Source organism: Ochotona curzoniae, unplaced genomic scaffold, assembly GCF_017591425.1.
Source record: "Ochotona curzoniae isolate NIBS_2020 unplaced genomic scaffold, NIBS_Ocur_1.0 scaffold_3554, whole genome shotgun sequence".
Taxonomy (NCBI): domain Eukaryota; kingdom Metazoa; phylum Chordata; class Mammalia; order Lagomorpha; family Ochotonidae; genus Ochotona; species Ochotona curzoniae.
Window position 1 is genome coordinate 1,151,241 of NW_024467111.1, and position 16,781 is coordinate 1,168,021.

At 53.2% G+C, this 16,781-nt stretch overlaps 1 protein-coding gene across 1 annotated transcript; it reads right to left on the reverse strand.

Annotated features, from left to right (window-relative positions):
* Positions 1–8,592: 8,592 nt before the first annotated feature.
* On the reverse strand, positions 8,593–16,408 carry LOC121145562 (TBC1 domain family member 9B-like). Its single transcript, XM_040964479.1, has 9 exons — positions 16,320–16,408; positions 14,134–14,263; positions 13,945–14,043; positions 13,074–13,170; positions 11,941–12,035; positions 10,939–11,281; positions 10,415–10,521; positions 9,215–9,424; positions 8,593–9,090 (listed from the first exon to the last, which is right to left on the reverse strand). Exons 1-9 carry the CDS (start codon positions 16,406–16,408, stop codon positions 8,629–8,631), a joined length of 1,632 nt encoding a protein of 543 aa, XP_040820413.1. The 3' UTR covers positions 8,593–8,628.
* Between the last annotated feature and the right edge of the window lie 373 nt (positions 16,409–16,781).

Genomic DNA, 16,781 nt, shown 5'->3' on the forward strand with positions numbered 1-16,781 from the left:
CAGACCCTGCTGCAGCGCTTGGGGCACTGCTGCAAGGAGTGCCAGGCATCCCCTGGCAGCAGCCATCCTGAGCAACGCAAGGCCTGCCTCTCCAGGTCCAGCGGGTACAGCCTGGGACGGCAGCAGCTGCTTCCTCTGAGGACCACCTCAGAGGAGAAGGTTGGAAATGAGCCCATTGAGGGCTGAGCCCTCAGAAAGCAAGAGGCTCCCGGCCTTGTGGGGTGGGAGCCCCTGCCGCTGGCGGCGGGGGAAGCCTCTGAGAGCTTCCCCCGCCCGCCTGTGGACTCAGTTCAGAGAGCAGATAGGTCTGGGGAGTAGGGTACTGGATGTGGGGAGTAGGGTACTGGGTGTGGGGAGTAGGGTACTGGGTGTGGGGAGTAGGGTACTGGGTGTGGGGTTGATTGGTCCGAGGGGCTGGGCCCCTACCGGGGTCAAGCTGCACTGAATGCCGGGGTTCCTTCCTTGGTCCTGAAGGTGCACGGCGGCGCTCAGTGTGGGGGGTGCGTTCGACGCTCTTGGGAGCTCCGAGACGTTTCCGTTGGAGTGTTGAGGGCGGCGCGAGCACGGAGCGAGGCGGGTGGGCCGCGGGGCAGAGCTGGCGCGCCTGGGGCGCGTGGGGAACCCGCTGCCGCCCGTGGTCGTGACAGCGAAGGGCCCTGGCTGCTGTGGGGCGCTGGCGGCTTGACGTGGTGGACAGGGGCGGCCGCGCCTTCCCCTCAGGCCAGGGTTCCCCACTGAGATCCAGAGCACAGAACTGCTTCTCTCTGTGCCTTGGCCCTTGACTGCATCCTGCATTTCGCCAAGTGACATGGGGACCTTGCTCCAGCTCTCCTGGCCTGCAGCGAGCTGGGCTTCACCCTGTCTCCTGCCCTGGCACCTGCCCATGCAGCCCCACTCCTGGGGATTCAAAGGCCTTTGGAGGACCAAGGCAGACCTCATGCTTTCTACCCGCTTCCGGCTTCATTCTCTGCTTCCTGTCCACTGGGTCCATTGTGTGCTTTCCCGCGGGGAGGCCTCCCAGAGCTGTGGAAACCAGGGAGGGCATCCTCAGGCCAGGTTTCTTGTGTGCAGGCATGGGATGCAGGCAAGAGAGCAGTGAGCCTAGCTTCCTCATTCAGCTCAGTGCTTTCCACACTGCCTTGGGCACTGGGCAATGTGCTTCCCGGGTAGCTGCTAGGAGTCCCAGGACCGGCCAGAGAAGCAGCAGTGGTGTGGCCAGCCCATGTCTGCTCTTCTGCTCCTGGAATTCTGGCTGCAAGCAGAGGAGCTGGGTATTCTGCCTGGGACAGGGTGGACCAAGCAGGCCTTCAGGCTGAGGGAAGGGAAGGCAGCTCCTTGGGCCGCAGCAAGAGAACCACCAAGTAAAGTCCTTCTCTGTGGCTCTTTCCCACTTGGGACTGAGAAGCATTTCACTTGTAGAACAACAAAGAAGTGCCAGAAGCTTGCTGTGGGATAGCTGATTGAACACTCCTATTCACACACATTTACACACTCAATTGTGATGTTACTGTTGTAATGTTTTTTTTTTAAAGATTTATTTTTATTATTTTTTTATTGGAAAGTCAGATGCACAGGGAGATGATTCACTCCCCAAGTGAGCGCAATGGCCGATGCTATGCCAATCCGAAGCCAGGAGCCTCTTCAGGGTCTCCCACACGGGTGCAGGGTCCCAAGGTTATGGGCCGTCCTCGACTGCTTTCCCAGGCCACAGGCAGGGAGCTGGAAGGGAAGCGGGGCTGCCGGGATTAGAACCAGTGCCCATATGTGATCCCGGGGCGTGCAAGGCAAGGACCTTAACCACTGCGCCACCGAGCCGGGCCCCACCAGCCCAAATTTATAAAAATATTTCATGAGGTCTAAAAAAAAAAGAGAGAGAGAGAGAGAAAACATGTACAATTACCACATGCGCTGGCAGAACAATAAAATGCATTGAGTAGAAGCAGCATTTTCTTTTAAAGATTTATTTATTTTTTGGAAAGTCAGATATACAGAGAGGAGGAGAAACAGAGAGGAAGATATTCTGTCCCATGATTCACTCCCCAAGTGAGCGCAATGGCCAATGCTATGCCAATCTGAAGCCAGGATCCAGGAACTTCTTCCGGGTCTCCCACACAGGTGCAGAGTCCCAAAGCTTTGGGCTGTCCTCGACTGCTTTCCCAGTCGACAAGCAGGGAGCTGGGTGGGAAGTGGAGCTGCTGGGATTAGAACTGGCGCCCATATGGGATCCTGGGGCGTTCAAGGTGAGGACTTTAGCAGCTAGGCCACGCCGCCAGGCCTGAAGCAGCATTTTTGATGATGTGATCAGTTATTGCCTAGCAATAATATCTTCAATTTCATGTTCTAGGTTCACCAACTGAAAGAAATGATTGGCTTGATGGGGAAGAAAAGCCCAAACAGACCCAACAATGCGGGTTTCTTTCAAGAAACACAGTTCTCTACAAAGAGTCCATGCAAATGGGAACCAAAAGCAGGCAGAAGAAGGTGCACATTTATCAGACCAACACTGTAACAAAGGACATAGAAGACCACTACACAGTGATAAAGGGATCCAGTCAACAAGAGAAGGCTCAGCAAATTAAGCAATACAGTGGAAATAAGGTATAAATCAGTAAGAGACTAGAAACTATAAACAGATACATGGAGGCCAAATAACATGGAATTGAATGAATGAGAGTTCGTTAAGGAATCAAAAGGGAAATTTTAAACTTTATAAGTCCCAAGGTTTGAAAGAGTAGGTCTACTTTGTCACATTTATTTCCTTCCTTTTGATTTTCAAGGTTTGTTCATTTATTTGAAAGGCAGATTTACAGAGCAAGGGAGAGACAGAAAAAGATCTTCCATTTGCTGGTTCTCTTCCCAAATGTCTGCAATAGCCAGAGCTAAGCTGATTCCAAGCCTGGAGTCAGGAGCTTCTTCTGGGTCTCCCACATGGGGGCAGGGTCCAAAGGCCTTGGGCCATCTTCTACTGCTTTCCCAGGTCACCAGCAGGGAGCTGGATGGGAAGTGGCGCAGCCTGGACCTGACTACCTTCTTGAACTGCCATGCCAGTCTCACTTTTTATTTCCATACCAAAAGCACACAAACAAACGATCAAAAAAACACAGACCTAGCGGTGTTAACTGCAGCCTCCCCCTATTGATCAAAACAAAGTGAGCTTCCACCTAGAGTGGACACAAACTCCACCCACAGCAAGGACACAGTGTTACCCTAAGCAGCCTGCCATGGGGAGTTTGCTTTACTGAAAATTTCCATAGATTTCTCAGAAACGACCAAGGGTGCATAAAACAGAAAACTGAAAAAACAACTTTTTTGGGGGGGGGTAGGGGGAGTCAGATAATACAGAGAAGAACAGAGACACGCAGAAAGATCTCCCATCCATTGATTCATTCCTCAAGCAGCTGCAACAGCCAGAGCTGAGCAGATCCAAAGCCAGGAGCCAAGAGCCTCCTCTGGGTCTCCCAGGCAGACGCAGGGTCCCAAGGCTTTGAGCAGTATCCAACTGCTTTCCCAGGCTGCAAGCAGGGAGCTGGATTGGAAGCGGGGCTGCTGGGATGTGAATTGTCACCGGTATGTGATCCTGGCACATGCAAGACAAGGACTTTACCTGTTAGACTGCCACACCGGGCCCCCAAAAGAACCACCTTTTAAAACTGATGCAGTAAGTCATTACACAAAACTCGTTTCACTGATATTTATGTGTTTGTGTGAGTCTTTAAACCTATTCTTTCTTCTTTATTCAAATTCAGAATGAACTTTTTTATATTGCTTATTATTTTCATTGAGTTGAAGGGCAGAGAGAGACAGAAAGATATCTCCTGCTTGCTGATTAATTCCCCAGAGTGGGTGTAGCCAAAGCCAGGAACCTGGAAGTCCCTCTGAATTTCCCACAGGGGTTGCAGGTGTCCAAGCACCTGAACCATCATCCATTGCCTCCCAGGATGCCTTGGTAAGAAGCTGAATCAAAAGAGGAGTAGCGGGGACTCCAGTGGGACTCTCGAGATGGGATGCAGGCATCTCAATGGTGGCTTCACTTGCTGCACCAAAACAAACCTTTGCTTGATAGTGACTTAAGGGCAATATCCTAAAACATGGTATGATTTGCCAGTGTATATAAGAATTGCCATTTCAACTAACCTGTATTAGATTCTTTAAGATGTAAATCAATTCGACACAAAATGAAAACACATTTTTAATATTAAGTTGGTGTGAAAAGGAAAAAAAAAAACAGTAGACAAGTTGAATGAGGCAGTTTTTTTAAGAAGGAAGAAGCACCAGCTCTAAGACCTCAGCACACTCTTTGTGGAAAGCAAAGAGAAGGGAGGAACAAAAACAGCTTCACCTGCTTGTTACAAAGTTGCCTGTCTTCCTGGAAACTTTTAGCTGTCTGCCAGGAAGAGAATCTGGGCTGATGTCATTGGCTGAGGCTCACCTGCTTGTTACAAAGTTTCCCAGCACAGGAATATTGCAGTCCACTCTCCCCCAGGCCACATTCCCTTTGTCTAACAACAGGGATGAAGACCCTTTGTCTGATGATTCACTCCTCAAGCGACCATAACAGCCAGAGCTGAGCAGATCCTAAACCAGGAGCCAGGAACTCTTGCATGTCTCCTACGTGGGTGCAGGGTCCCAAGGACTTGGGCCATCCTCCACTGCCCTCTGCGGCCACAAGCTGGGAGCTGGATGTGAGGCAGGGCCGCTGGGATTAGAACCAGCAACCATATGGGATCTCGATACTTGCAGGATGAAGACTTTAATCACTATGCTATCACACCGGGCCCAAGAGAAATACATCTTTTTAAAAGCCGCTTTATTTTTATTTGAAAGAGTTTTCTAGAGGAGAGAGAGAAAAGTCCACTGGTGCACTCCCCAAATAGCAACGGCCTGAGCTGAGCCCATGTATTACTTCCCTATTTCAGTGTATTATGAGAGTTGATGGAATGGAAATTATTTGCATCTTTAAGTTGCTGCACGTGGATAATGTAGTGCAGTTCTCATGGTCATTTTCAACTCTCTGAAAAAGGATTCGAACCCAGAGGAGGATAACGCAGCCGTAGATCTGCATCACGGGCATTCTCCCATTTCTTTGCAAGAGCCCCTCCCCTGAATTCAGGAGCATTTCCCTCTTACAGAGCCTAGAATGCTGAGCTCTGGAAAGATCAAATTGTTTCATCATCTAATAGATGGCAGACAGAAGCATACAGTTGTAAAGATCTTACACGCCATGCCATCTCTCACTTGCTCCCCAGTGAGTTCAATTCCAGTAGTTATGCATATGCAGGTCTTTTAAAAGTTTATTTTATTGGAAAATCAGATTTCTAGAGAGAAGAGACAAAGCTCCTCCATCCACTGCTTACTCCCCAAATGACTGCAATGGCTAGAACTGAGCCAATCTAGAGCCAGGAGCCTCCTGCAGGTCTCCCACATGGGTACAGGGGCCCCAGGCTATGGACCATGCTCTATTGCATTCCCAAGCCATTAGCCTGAAGCTAAATGGCAAGTGAATCAGCTGGAACATGAACAAGCACCCACTTGGATGCTACAGTTGGAGGTGAAGGATTAGCCAGTTGAGCCATTGTGCCAGAGCCACATCTGCCGATTTCCAGAAATGACTACTTCTGGAAAGGCTGAGTGAGACAGAGCTCAAAGCTGCTGTTTTGTGGCTTTACCAGGCAGAGTGACAGAAGGAGGGAGACACAGATTACCATCTGCTGCTTCCTTTCCCATCTGGCTGCAGCAGCTGTGCCAGGCAAGCCGGCTGAAGCCACGAGCTCTTCTGGGTCTTCCATGTAACTAGTTGTTTGTTATATAAAAGCCACATTAACTTGTGGAGATTGTGTTAGTTTTGTTTGCACCCACTGTATTAGATTTCCTTACTGTTTTGAGTCATTTCTCATTTGCTTTCCTATTTTCAGGTTAAAGATAAGTATAAATACTATTAACCATAAATAATGATCAACAATGTATACCTAATCATGATTTTCTTTTCTTTTAAAAAACTATTTATTTATTTATTTATTGGAAAGTCAGATATACAGACAGAAGGAGAGACAGAGGGGAAGATCTGCCATCCGATGATTCACTCCCCAAGTGAGCGCAACAGCCGATGCTATGCTGATCCGAAGCCAGGAGCCAGAACTTCTTCTAGGTCTCCCACATGATGCAGGGTCCCAAAGCCTTGTGCTGTACTCAACTGCTTTCCCAGTTGACAAGCAGGGAGCTGGATGGGAAGTGGAATTGCCAGGGTTAGAACCAGTGCACATATGGGATCCTGGGGCGTTCAAGGTGAGGACTTTAGCCACTAGGCCACGCCGCCAGGCCCATAATCATGATTTTCATGCCTCTTAGTATGTTCTCTTTTCTATTTCACTGGCTGATACAAGTTAAAAAAAAGTAGTGACTGAATAGCAGGATCCTCATTGCAGTCTTGGCTTTCATGGAATGCCAGCAGTGGCTCTAGCTTTCAGCTGGGATTCAGGTGGCTTATGTTCAGAAATATTTAATCATCCTCATCAAAAAAAAGGTAAATAAAATATAAGATTTTGGTGAGGGAGGGGGAGAAAACCATGGGTGGTAGACATCTAACTTGATTTCATTCTACTTAAATAGGCAGTTTTCTGAGCACCACTTATTGAACAGTCTGTTCTTATTTTTTAAAAGATCTATTTTTGAAGTCAAAGAGAGGAAGAGAAAAGAGAGGATTCCTTCATTCATTGGTTTGCTCCCTGGATGGCTGCAGTGGCCAGCTCTGGGCCAACCCAGGGCCAACCCAGAGCCAGGAGCTTCATCCAGGTCCCCCATCTACATGGCAGGGACCCAAACACTAGGGCCATCTTCCACCCCTTTTTCCAGGCCATTAGCAGAAAGCTGGATTGGAAATAGAGCAGCCAGGACACTAACCAGTGCCGACTTGAGATGCCAGTGTTATAGGTGGCAACTTTATCTGCTTTACCACACATTGTCCCATTGTCCTCATTTTTAAAAAAAGATTTATTTATGCAGGCTGGCACTGTGTCTGCACAGCCTAATCCTCCACTTTGTGGTGGCAGCATCACATATGGGCCCCAGTTGATGTCCCAGTTGCTCCACTTCCAATCTGGCTCTCTGCTTGTGAGGGAAAAGCAGTGGAGGATGGCCCAAGTTTTTGGGACCCTGCACCTGCGAGAGAGACCAGAAGAAGCTACTGGTTCCTGGCTTCAGATCAGCTCAGCTCTGGTCTTTGCAGCCACGTGGGTAGTGAACCAGCAGATGGAAGACCTTCTTCCTCTTGCCTCTTTTTCTCTATAAATCTGCCTTTTCAATAAAAATAAATAAATCTTAAGAAAGGAAGGGAGGAGTCATGGCATGCTGGCCTAGCATCTAAAATCCTCGCCTTGAATGTGTAAGGATCCCATATGGCACTGGTTCTAATCCTGGCAACCCTGCTTCCCATCCAGCTTAATGCTTGTGGCCAGGGAAAGCAGGCAGGGACAACCCAAAGCCTTGGGATCCTGCACCCTCACGGGAGACCTGGAAGAAGCTCCTCACCCCTGCCTTCGTTTCGGCATAGTTTCGTGAGTTGTGTTGACTTAGGGACTGAATCATGTAATGGAAGGTCTTCTCTGTCTCTCCTCCTCTCTGTATCTCTTACCTTGCAATAAAAATAAATAAATCTTTCTAAAAGAATAGAAAGGAAGAAAGAAGAAAAGACAAAAGGAAGACCCTAACATCCTTCTGTCTGGGCTCAGTACAAAGGGTTCCCCTTTCATGAAAGAGTACAGAGAGAGAGAAAATCCCCTTCTCATCACTGGTTCACTCACCATGTGGTCATCATGGCCAGAGCTGAGCTACTCTGAAGCTGGAGCCAGGAGCACCCTCCAGTTCTCTCATGTGGGTGCAGGGCCCTTGGGCCATCCTCACTGTTTTCTCAGGCCATTAGCAGGAAGTTCAATCAGAAGTGGAGCATCTGGGGGCTCAGTGTGATGGTTCAACTGGCTAAATCCTCACCTTGCAAGTGCCAGGATCCCATATGGGTGTCAGTTCATGTGTTGGCTGCTGTGCCTCCTATAAGCAGAGAGCTGGATTGGAAGTGGAGCAAGCAGGACATGAACTGGTGCCTGTATGGGATGACAGTACTCTAGGTGGAGGCTTAGTCTACTACACAGTGGCACTGGCCCCATCCACTTTGTTTTAAGAAGTGTTCTTATTTTTTAAGATTTTTTATTATTGGAAAGGCAGATTCACAGAGAGAAGAACAGACAGAGAGAAAAATCTTTCATCTACTGGTTTATTCAACAAGTGCCGCAATATCCAGAGCTGAGCCAGTGCAAAGCCAGAAGGCAGGAACTTCTTCCAGGTCTCCCATGTGGGTGAAGGGTCTCAAGGCTTTGGGCTGTCCTCTCCTGCCTTCCCAGGCCACAGGCAGAGAGGAATGGAGGAGCTGCCACTTATTCCTGGTTCCCAGGACTGGCCTGTGCTAGGGGATGCAGGCCCAGAGACTCTTTCTAAGGCAGCTGTGTTGGCATCAGCCTTCCTTTCACTTACAACTCACTGCTTCCAAGGGGGAGCAGGAGGGCTGTGTCTTTAATGAGAAACTGCAAAGGGAAGGAGGGAGGGACAGAGGCCTCGGCCAGAATCACTCAGCCAAGGGGCTCAGCCCAGAGCAACAGATGGCTCGTGCTCACTGGAGGCACTCAACTGTCTCTCTACTTTCTTCTGGTCCTTCATCTTGAGTCCAATGTCCACCCTTTTCTCAAAGAAGTTGACCAGCACAGACTCCGGCAGGATGGAGGCCAGGATCTGCTTGAAGGAGATGCACCAGTCTGCGTCCATGGTGTTCCCAATGCGGGCAGTGGCTGTGGGGTTCTCACACTGCAGGGAGCCCATGCTGACCACTGAGTAGGAGGACATGGATATGTTGTATTTGGTTTCATCATCAGACAGGAGCTGGGAGGGTGAGCCCTGCCCCTCTCCACTGCCCCCCTCTACCACCGTCTGTCTCTCCTGTGGCACTTTTCCAAGGTGGGTGTCTCCACCAGCTTTGGTCCAGGGGTCCCCCGTGGCTGTCAGCTGGCATTCCTGTACTGGGTCCTGATGGGATTCCCTTGCAGGTGACTGAGGGTCCCCCGTGGCTGGCACTCCTGTACTGGGTTCTGAGGGGGTTCCCTTGCTGGTGACTGGGGATGCCCCATGGCTGGCGGCTGGAGCTCCTGTACTGGGCCTGAGGGGGTTCCCTTGCTGGCAGTGGGGACTCATCCTCTGTGGAACTGCCCTGGTCCCTGCTGGGAGTGCCACCCGTGGGCTTCTTGACACTGGGACTGAAGAACTTCCCCACCTCACTGATGCGGAGGAGGCTGGCCACTGTGGCAATGGCGTGGTACAAGTCCTGCTCCAGGGGGTCCTCACTGAATTTGTTGTATAGCGTCTTGCACAGCTCAATGAATTGCTCCTATCAAGGGGGAAGGCAGAACAAGGAGATGGTAAGATGGCCCTGGTGTTCACTCCACGCATGCTGCTGGCCACTGGAACTGGTGCCAGGATGTGGTCCTGTTTATCAGTGCCAGACCAGTGCTCTAGTCTTACTTCACACACGGGAATGTGGAGGCTCAGAGTCGGGAGGGACCTAAGCAGTCACTCTGCCCTGCCGGGCTCTCCCCCTGCAGTGGACAGCAGCTCTGAGCTGGGCTCTCTGCTCCGACATGTGGTTCTGCTGTTGGAGATGCATGGCTGTGTGAACCCGGCCTTGACCATGGCTTCCTCCCTGGGGTCTGGCCTCACCCTTGGCCTTCTAGCTCCTGGGTGAAAGCGACTTCAACTCTGACCTTCAGGGAAGCTCCCAGAGGGTGCTGCTGAGGGGGTGAGGGTGGTCTTGGGTCTCTAAACCACATCCTGGCCTGAGAGAGGGGTGAGACCACCCATTCCTCAGGCTGGAGAAGGCTTAGGCTCACAGGGCCCCTCTGGGCATAGCCAGGGCCAGCCCAGCCCAAGCACTAAGGGCAGGCTGTAGTTCAGGGACTGCCTCTGGCTACTTTCTGCAGCTGAACCCAGGGGTTGCCCCTTCCTGCCTGGGAGACCCTTGGGAAGACAAAGAAGCTGCTGTCCCCAGAGAGCAGGAAGTGGAGAGCAGACAAGCCTGTGTGCACAGGGTGCCTGGGCAGGGAGTGTGAGGAAGCAGCTGTGGGGTAACCTTCCCCAGGGCTGCTCAGACCTACCACTGTCCCTCCACCTGAACAAGTGGTCCCTGTGCAAATGGCCCCTGAGCAACAAGCTCCTGACTTTCCAGAATCCTCACTGGGACTCCTGGGCGCTCAAGTGAGCTAGTGAGTAATGAGTGCCACCCTGTGTGGACCCTGGGGCGTGGTGCTGACATGGCATGCTGGGCCCCGGTGTCCCTCAGGGTTCTGCAGAGGTGTCTGCTGCAGCCTCCTGCCTGGCCCACCTGGTTCATTTTGGGCAGATCCTTGATGGTCTCCTTCTGAGCCTCTCTCTCCTTGGCCCACATGCGAAGGTAGTGTCGGTAGTCTGGGGGGCTGGTCCCCTTCTCCTCTGTGAGTCAGGAGGAAAAGACATTAATCTCGGCCTGTCATGACAGAAAGAGGGCTTGAGCTTGGGGTCAGGGGGTGGGATGGGCCCTGTTACAAAGCACCTGCATCTGGGGAGGTGCTGATGGGGAGAATGCCCTGAAGAAGGGATGGCTCAATGGGATGAGGATGGTCCTGAGGCTGTGTTCTAGGCTGTGAGAGGTTGGCCTGAGGAGCTGAGAGCTTCACAGGGGACACCAGGCATCACAGGGGACAGCAGGGCCTCCAGCCAAGGTCACTGACCTTCAGGGCATGCCTGTCAACTGGGGGCCAGGCAGTGGGGGAGCTTTGCAGAAGTGACTGGGGATGGACACAGCCCACATGAAACCCCAGACCTCAGCCCTGAGACCCTGACTGGCCGTCAGGGGAGAATGGCCTGTACCTGCTCGCTTTTCTTGGGTATCCTCGCTTCTGCTTCCTTCCCGATCTTCCTGTGGTAGTGCCTCTGCCAACCAGGAAATAACAACATGGAGCACATTCTTCTCCAGCTGGGACTGCAGCCCACCTCTGCCGAGGTCCAGCCTGTGCTTGTGCGGGAGCAGCCCCGGGTTCTGGTTCCCTGCACGGAGCCTCCTGCTTTGGCCTGACCCTGGGCTCTGCCCTCCGGCACCACCGTCAAGGAGGGCCTGGGCATTTCCCCACTTGATCACTGAAAGCAGCAGCAGCTGTATCCCACTCCGTGTTTGCTTCTTTGTTTTCTTTTTCCAGAGGACTACAAGTCTCCCCTATATGCAAACAGCAATGCGGTGTGATGGACAAGCCTGAGAACTGATGAATCCTGTGGTTTCGTTAGGAAAAGGTCACGTGTGTGGGATCACACCTATGACAGCTACACCAGGAGGGAAGGAACTTGACAGACATGAACCCTGTGCTCAGCACATCCGCTGGAGGAGGACCACACTGTGCGGTTCACGTGTGAACATGAACCTGGGGAGGAACAAGCTGCCCTGGTCTCCCAGGCCTGCTGCCAGAAGACAGGCGAGGACAGAAGTAGCCCAGCCCTCAACTGCCTCAGTGAGCATGGGTGACAGTGCAGGGCCTGGGGTGCTGTGGGGTCTGAGGTCAGGGTTCTGCACCCAGAAGCACACAGCACAAGCTTAAAGCTTCCCAGGTTGCCCAGGGTCCATGTGTAACAGGAAGCACACCTGCTGCTTTGGCCTGTTACTGGAAGCCAAGGCCCTCCGGGTCCGTGAGCTAAGCCTTCACGGTCAGCAGGACCTGTGGGTCCTTCGACACACACACTATTTGTTTCCCCTTTGGGCCTGCCACATGACGTCACAGCACAGCATGGTCGCCAGCCGTGTCATCAAGTCCTTTCTGATTCTTAGGTGAGTTTGTAAACACCCAGTGTCTTTCAGGTTAAAGTGCAATCAGTGCCTCATACAATCCAGGGGTGTGGGGGCACGTGCTCACCTGGGGGAAGGTGCAGCTTGTAGAGCACCTTGAGCTTTTCAGTCATGTCCCCGTGGTACATCCCGCCTGTGGGAGAAGGCCAGGAGGAGGGCATGATGAGGGGCTCCCCAGGACGGTGCAGGCTCCAGGGGGCTGGGACAGGACCTCCTCACAGCTGCAGAGGGCCCAGGAGCCAGTCCCAGGCTTCCTCAGAGTATCGCCAGGCCAGCTCAGCCTTCCCTGCGGCCAGCTGCCCCAGCCCCACAAGGGAGGGAAGGATAGACTGGCCAGGGATGCCATGGGAAAAGGCCAAGGCAGCGTCAGGCCCCTGGAGGCACTCACTTTTGTTGTAGAACATAGTTTTAGGATGTGTGTATCTTTAAAATAGAAAGGCAGATTTACCAGAGAGAAGAAAAGGGAGAAGAAGATTTTCCATCCATTGGTTCCCTGGCTGGAGGTAAGCTGATCTGAAGGCAGGAGCCAGGAGCCTCTTCCATGTCTCCCATGTGGCTGCAGGGTCCCAAGGCCTTGGGCCATCCTTGACTGCTTTTCCCAAGCCAGAAGCAGGGAGCTGGAAGGGAAATGGAACAGTCAGGATATAAACCAGCACCCACATAGGATCCCAGTGCAGACAATGTGAGGACTTTAGCCACTAGACTATAAATCTTAATTTTTTTTTCTTTTTTGCCTAACAGTCAACACCAACCTAACTTGAATCCAGTGCCTAACTTGAGTCAGTCTGATCATTTGGAAGAAAGGTTCCCTTGTCCTGGGGCTACTGAGGGGATAGCGTGTCCCTGGAGCTGCAGACAGCCACGGACTCTGCAGGAAGCGCAGTTCAGAGAACATCAGAGGGTGAGAGAGTGTACAACACTGCATCTGAGTCCCTGGATCCAGCCAGGCCTGACACTGTCTCCCTCAACTCTGCAGTTCCTTGAGCCCATGAACTTCTGCTGTAAGCTGCCTTGTGCTTTCTAAGGGAGTGTTCTGCCTAAACTCCAACAAGGCTTAACTTCTACCACTGCGACTTCACAGCAAGTGCATGCACGGATGCTTCCAAACCCCTTCTCTTCCGGCAGGAACCTCTGTGCTGAGGATGCTCTTGGAAGACAAGGTCACAGTTACAGGTCCTGTCCCTGTTCTCGGCTCTTACCTTAAACACCATGTAAAGGTCTTCCAGCTCTTCAATGGAGAAGCCAGTGTCCCCAGGTATGGCTCGGACCTAGAAGAAAGAGACAGGCTGGGCTGAGGGACTCTCAAGTGCCTGTTGCAGCAGGAGACAGATTGTCACAGGGACCAGGGCAAAGGCACGAGCTGCCCCTCAGTGTGGCAAGTCGGCCATCCCACTGAGGGCAGGGCCTTGCCCTGCTGGCCTCTCACCACCCAGCCTGCCACTCAGTGCAAGCTCCCTGAGGTCTGTGCCCTAGTGGGCTGAGAGTGGGGGACATGGGACATTGTTTAGTTCCTCCTGTCTGGACCTCTGCTGTGACCCAGGTGCCAGCTCTTGGGAAGGGGTCCTGAAACCACCAGCCAGCTGCTCTCAGTCAGCTGGAGCCATCCGTTTCTGTCACTTGTGACCTCAGAGTGTCTGAAAGGTTTGGGGGGGGGGCACTGGGGAAGTGGGAATGAGGTTGGCAGTCAAGAGACCATGAGTAGATCCTGTGGCAGGGGCACCTGCACCCATCCAGGGATGCGGAGGATGAAGGCTGGAGGCAGAGGCACGGCACGCAGGTGCTCAGAGGGCAGCTGTGGGATGCTCGGCGCGAGGGGAGGGGACATGTGGGAGACAGAGGGTGCTATGCTTTGGGGGAACAGGGCCTCAGACAGGCTTCCCACTGGCCCATCTGGGAGCAGAATAAAACGACCATGTCCTCTCCCCACCATGCCCCTGCCTGGTCCCACACATCCTAATGCTGACACTGGTGGTGAGGCAGCAGGGGAGTGTGCGTCCTGCCCCACAGACAGGCCTGAGTGGGAGCCCCCCACGCCCACATACCACGCTCCTCTTGGCTGTGTCCTCCAACGACTGGATCACTTTCAGCCTCTGTTTAAACCGCATCTGTTCAATGTCGCTGGCCCGCAGGCTGCTGAATTTCTGCAGGCAGGTGGGGATGATTAGGTGAGACAATGCACAGCCACGGGGTGCAGGGCTGTCACCCCCCAAACCTCCCCATGGAGTGCTGACCTCATAGGAGGCTTTGAGGAGGTCAAAGATGTCTGTCTGTGTGGGAGGCTCGTCTCCACTGGTCAGCAAGGCATGGAGGTGTGGCACTGGTGGGGAAGTACTCTGCTCATTGACCACATTGTCCAGACATCTGTGGGGGGAAGGGGTCAGACATCGAGACCACTGATAGTTATGGCAGACCCTCCAGGAGGATAGAGCGTGTCCCAGCAGGTACCCTGGCAAGTCAAGGAGCTCCCCTCAGGCCTCAGGCCCTCCCTCGCATTAGGCTCTGCACGTGGAAGGTGCCGGGCTATCTTTTGGGGCTCCATGGGCAAGGAGCTTGTTTAAGGCCACATGTTGGGACCTAGCCTGGCCAGGACCCCCTGACCCCTGCTGTGACTCCTGAGCAAGGTCACACTGTCTTGGGTAGGAAATGCATGGCAGGCAAGCTGTCCGGAGCTCAGGGTGGACACACAGCTACCCAGCCCAGCTCTCTGGAGGCACCGTGGCTGTCCCTGCTATGTGAGAGCATCCCAGGACAGGGACATGCATGTGGGGAAGCTGTCAGGACTGGGCAGAACTCAGGACAGGTCAGAAAGAGCCAGGAGGAGGCTGAGCATGGCTGACAGGCTTGACGGCCAGGAAGGCAGATGTCCACTGCTCCTCTGAATGAAAGATAAACAAGTGGCATGGGTGTACAGGCTCAGCCCTGGTCAGGGTCCTGCAGGATGTTGTCAGGAGACTGGAGCAGAGGAAACCATGTCCATAAAGTTTATTGGAACATGACTGTGCTCATTTGCTTCCTTGTTCCTGGCACTTAAGGAGCAGTGAGCCTGTAGGGTCTGCCAGGTCAGCCTGGGATGCTCTCTGCATCTTCAGGGGCAGCTTTCTGAGGACCCCTGCAGGTTAGGGGTGTCTGGAGCTGTTGGCACTGGGTACTTGCTGGGTAAACGCCAAGGTGCTGCTGGGTCTTGGGTCAGCCCCACCCATGGGCCTGCTCACGCTCATGTCTCCTGTTACTGTTTTTGGCAGAGGCTGAGCCCCGGCTGATCAAGTCCTTGTCTCAGATGCTGTCCATGGGCTTCTCTGACAAAGGTGGTTGGTTCCTCAGGCTCCTGCAGACCAAGAACTACGACATCGGGGCTGCCCTGGACACCATCCAGTATTCGAAGCACCCACCACCACTGTGACAATGTCTGCTGCCCGGCTCGCTTCAAATCTCCTTCTCTGTCACATAATCACATTGAGCTAGTCAGAATAGCAGGGCCTCCGTAAGGGCTAGATTTTCTGCATTCTTCTCCAGAATCTGGGGGCGGGCACGCATGAGGCCTCTTAGGGCAGCAGCACAGTGTCACTGGTGAGTTCCATGTGTATATGCTTGATGCCAAACAGCCATCTACTCTGAGAGCTGTTGTGGCCCAGGAAGGACTTGCTGTTGCCCAGCAGGGTGCAGGTGATACACAGCGGCGCACTGGGCTCCCCTGCCAGCCTCACGCCAGCAGTCCAGAATACACCCTGCCTAATGGCCTCTGCTTTCTCATTTCTAAACAGCTAGTTAATTTACTGCTAGAAACCTGCTAGATTGAGGGAGGGCTGTCCTACAGCGAGCCAGAAGGTCTCACACTTGGAGGGAGAGCGGCTCCCAAGGGCAAGTGCGAGGTGCAAGTGTCCTCTGGCGGCTGCCTCCAGCTCATCACTACGATGCCTCTCATGTGTAATGCCCCTGCTGTTATATTTGTAAGCAATCTGTGATTAAATGCAATGAGCATTTAGTCATCACTGTCCTGTGTTTATTGTCAGCTTTCGGGGGTTTTCACACATTAACACCAGGGGGAGCTGCAGAGGCACTCCTGCACCACCCACATCTGCATCAGTGACAAGCTGGCCTCTGCTCACAGGTCATCACTGAAGTCCTCTCCTGTTGCAAAGAGGTCAGAGAGCCGCAGGACTGCAGGCTTCTGTGTCCCTGGCACGTGGGGAGGCCCCGTGCCCCTCCGCTGCTCAGGGATCCTCCTGCAGGGTCCCTCAGAACCAGGCCTGGGAGGCTGTGTGACCTGAGGAAGCTGGACAGGGGCTGCTTCCCAGCTCTCCCTCGGGGTGGGGGCCCATGGGGTCCCTTGCTCAGCCTCTGCTGGACCTGCTGGTCTGGGTCCCCTCTGCTTTGTGTCCACCTGGGAGCTGTTCACGGGAGATGGGAGAAATCTTACCCATTTAGAAGATGTGACCTCAGCCTGACAGGCCTGACTCGGCAGTTCCCCATGAGCAACACGGAGCCCCTGGGGTCGTGGGTCCTCATGGTTCCAGAGGCAGAGACTGCCACCTGCCTTCACCTTCATGTTCAGGCCAGGAGAGTCCTGAAACCAATCAGAGGAGACAGCTGTGTCCTGTTGCCTGCTGGGGCTCGTTTCCCAGATGAGACTTTTCCACGGTGCTGCTTGCCAGTCCACAGGCTGGGCAGTGAAGTCGGCAAAGCACAGTGAGTAAATGCCATTTCATCCCAGTCCTCTGTTTCCATGACCAGGCTCCAGGTGGCCCAGCTCCTGAGGGTCAGCTCAGGGTGTCTGCACAGAGGTGGGAGTAGACAGGCCCTAGAGACCACTGGGGAATGGACTGAGGCCGACTCCCCTCACCTGCTCCCTCCCTGGCAAACAGCACCTCAGACCTGGACT

Coding starts and splice junctions, on each gene's coding strand:
- LOC121145562 (XM_040964479.1), bottom strand. CDS start 16,408: ATGAGGACCCACGACCCCAGGGGCTCCGTGTTGCTCATGGGGAACTGC. Junction 14,264..16,319: donor AGGTCACATCTTCTAAATGG/GTAAGATTTCTC, acceptor TTCCCCCCACAG/ATGTCTGGACAATGTGGTCA. Junction 9,091..9,214: donor AGGATGAGTCCCCACTGCCA/GCAAGGGAACCC, acceptor GGGGACCCTCAG/TCACCTGCAAGGGAATCCCA.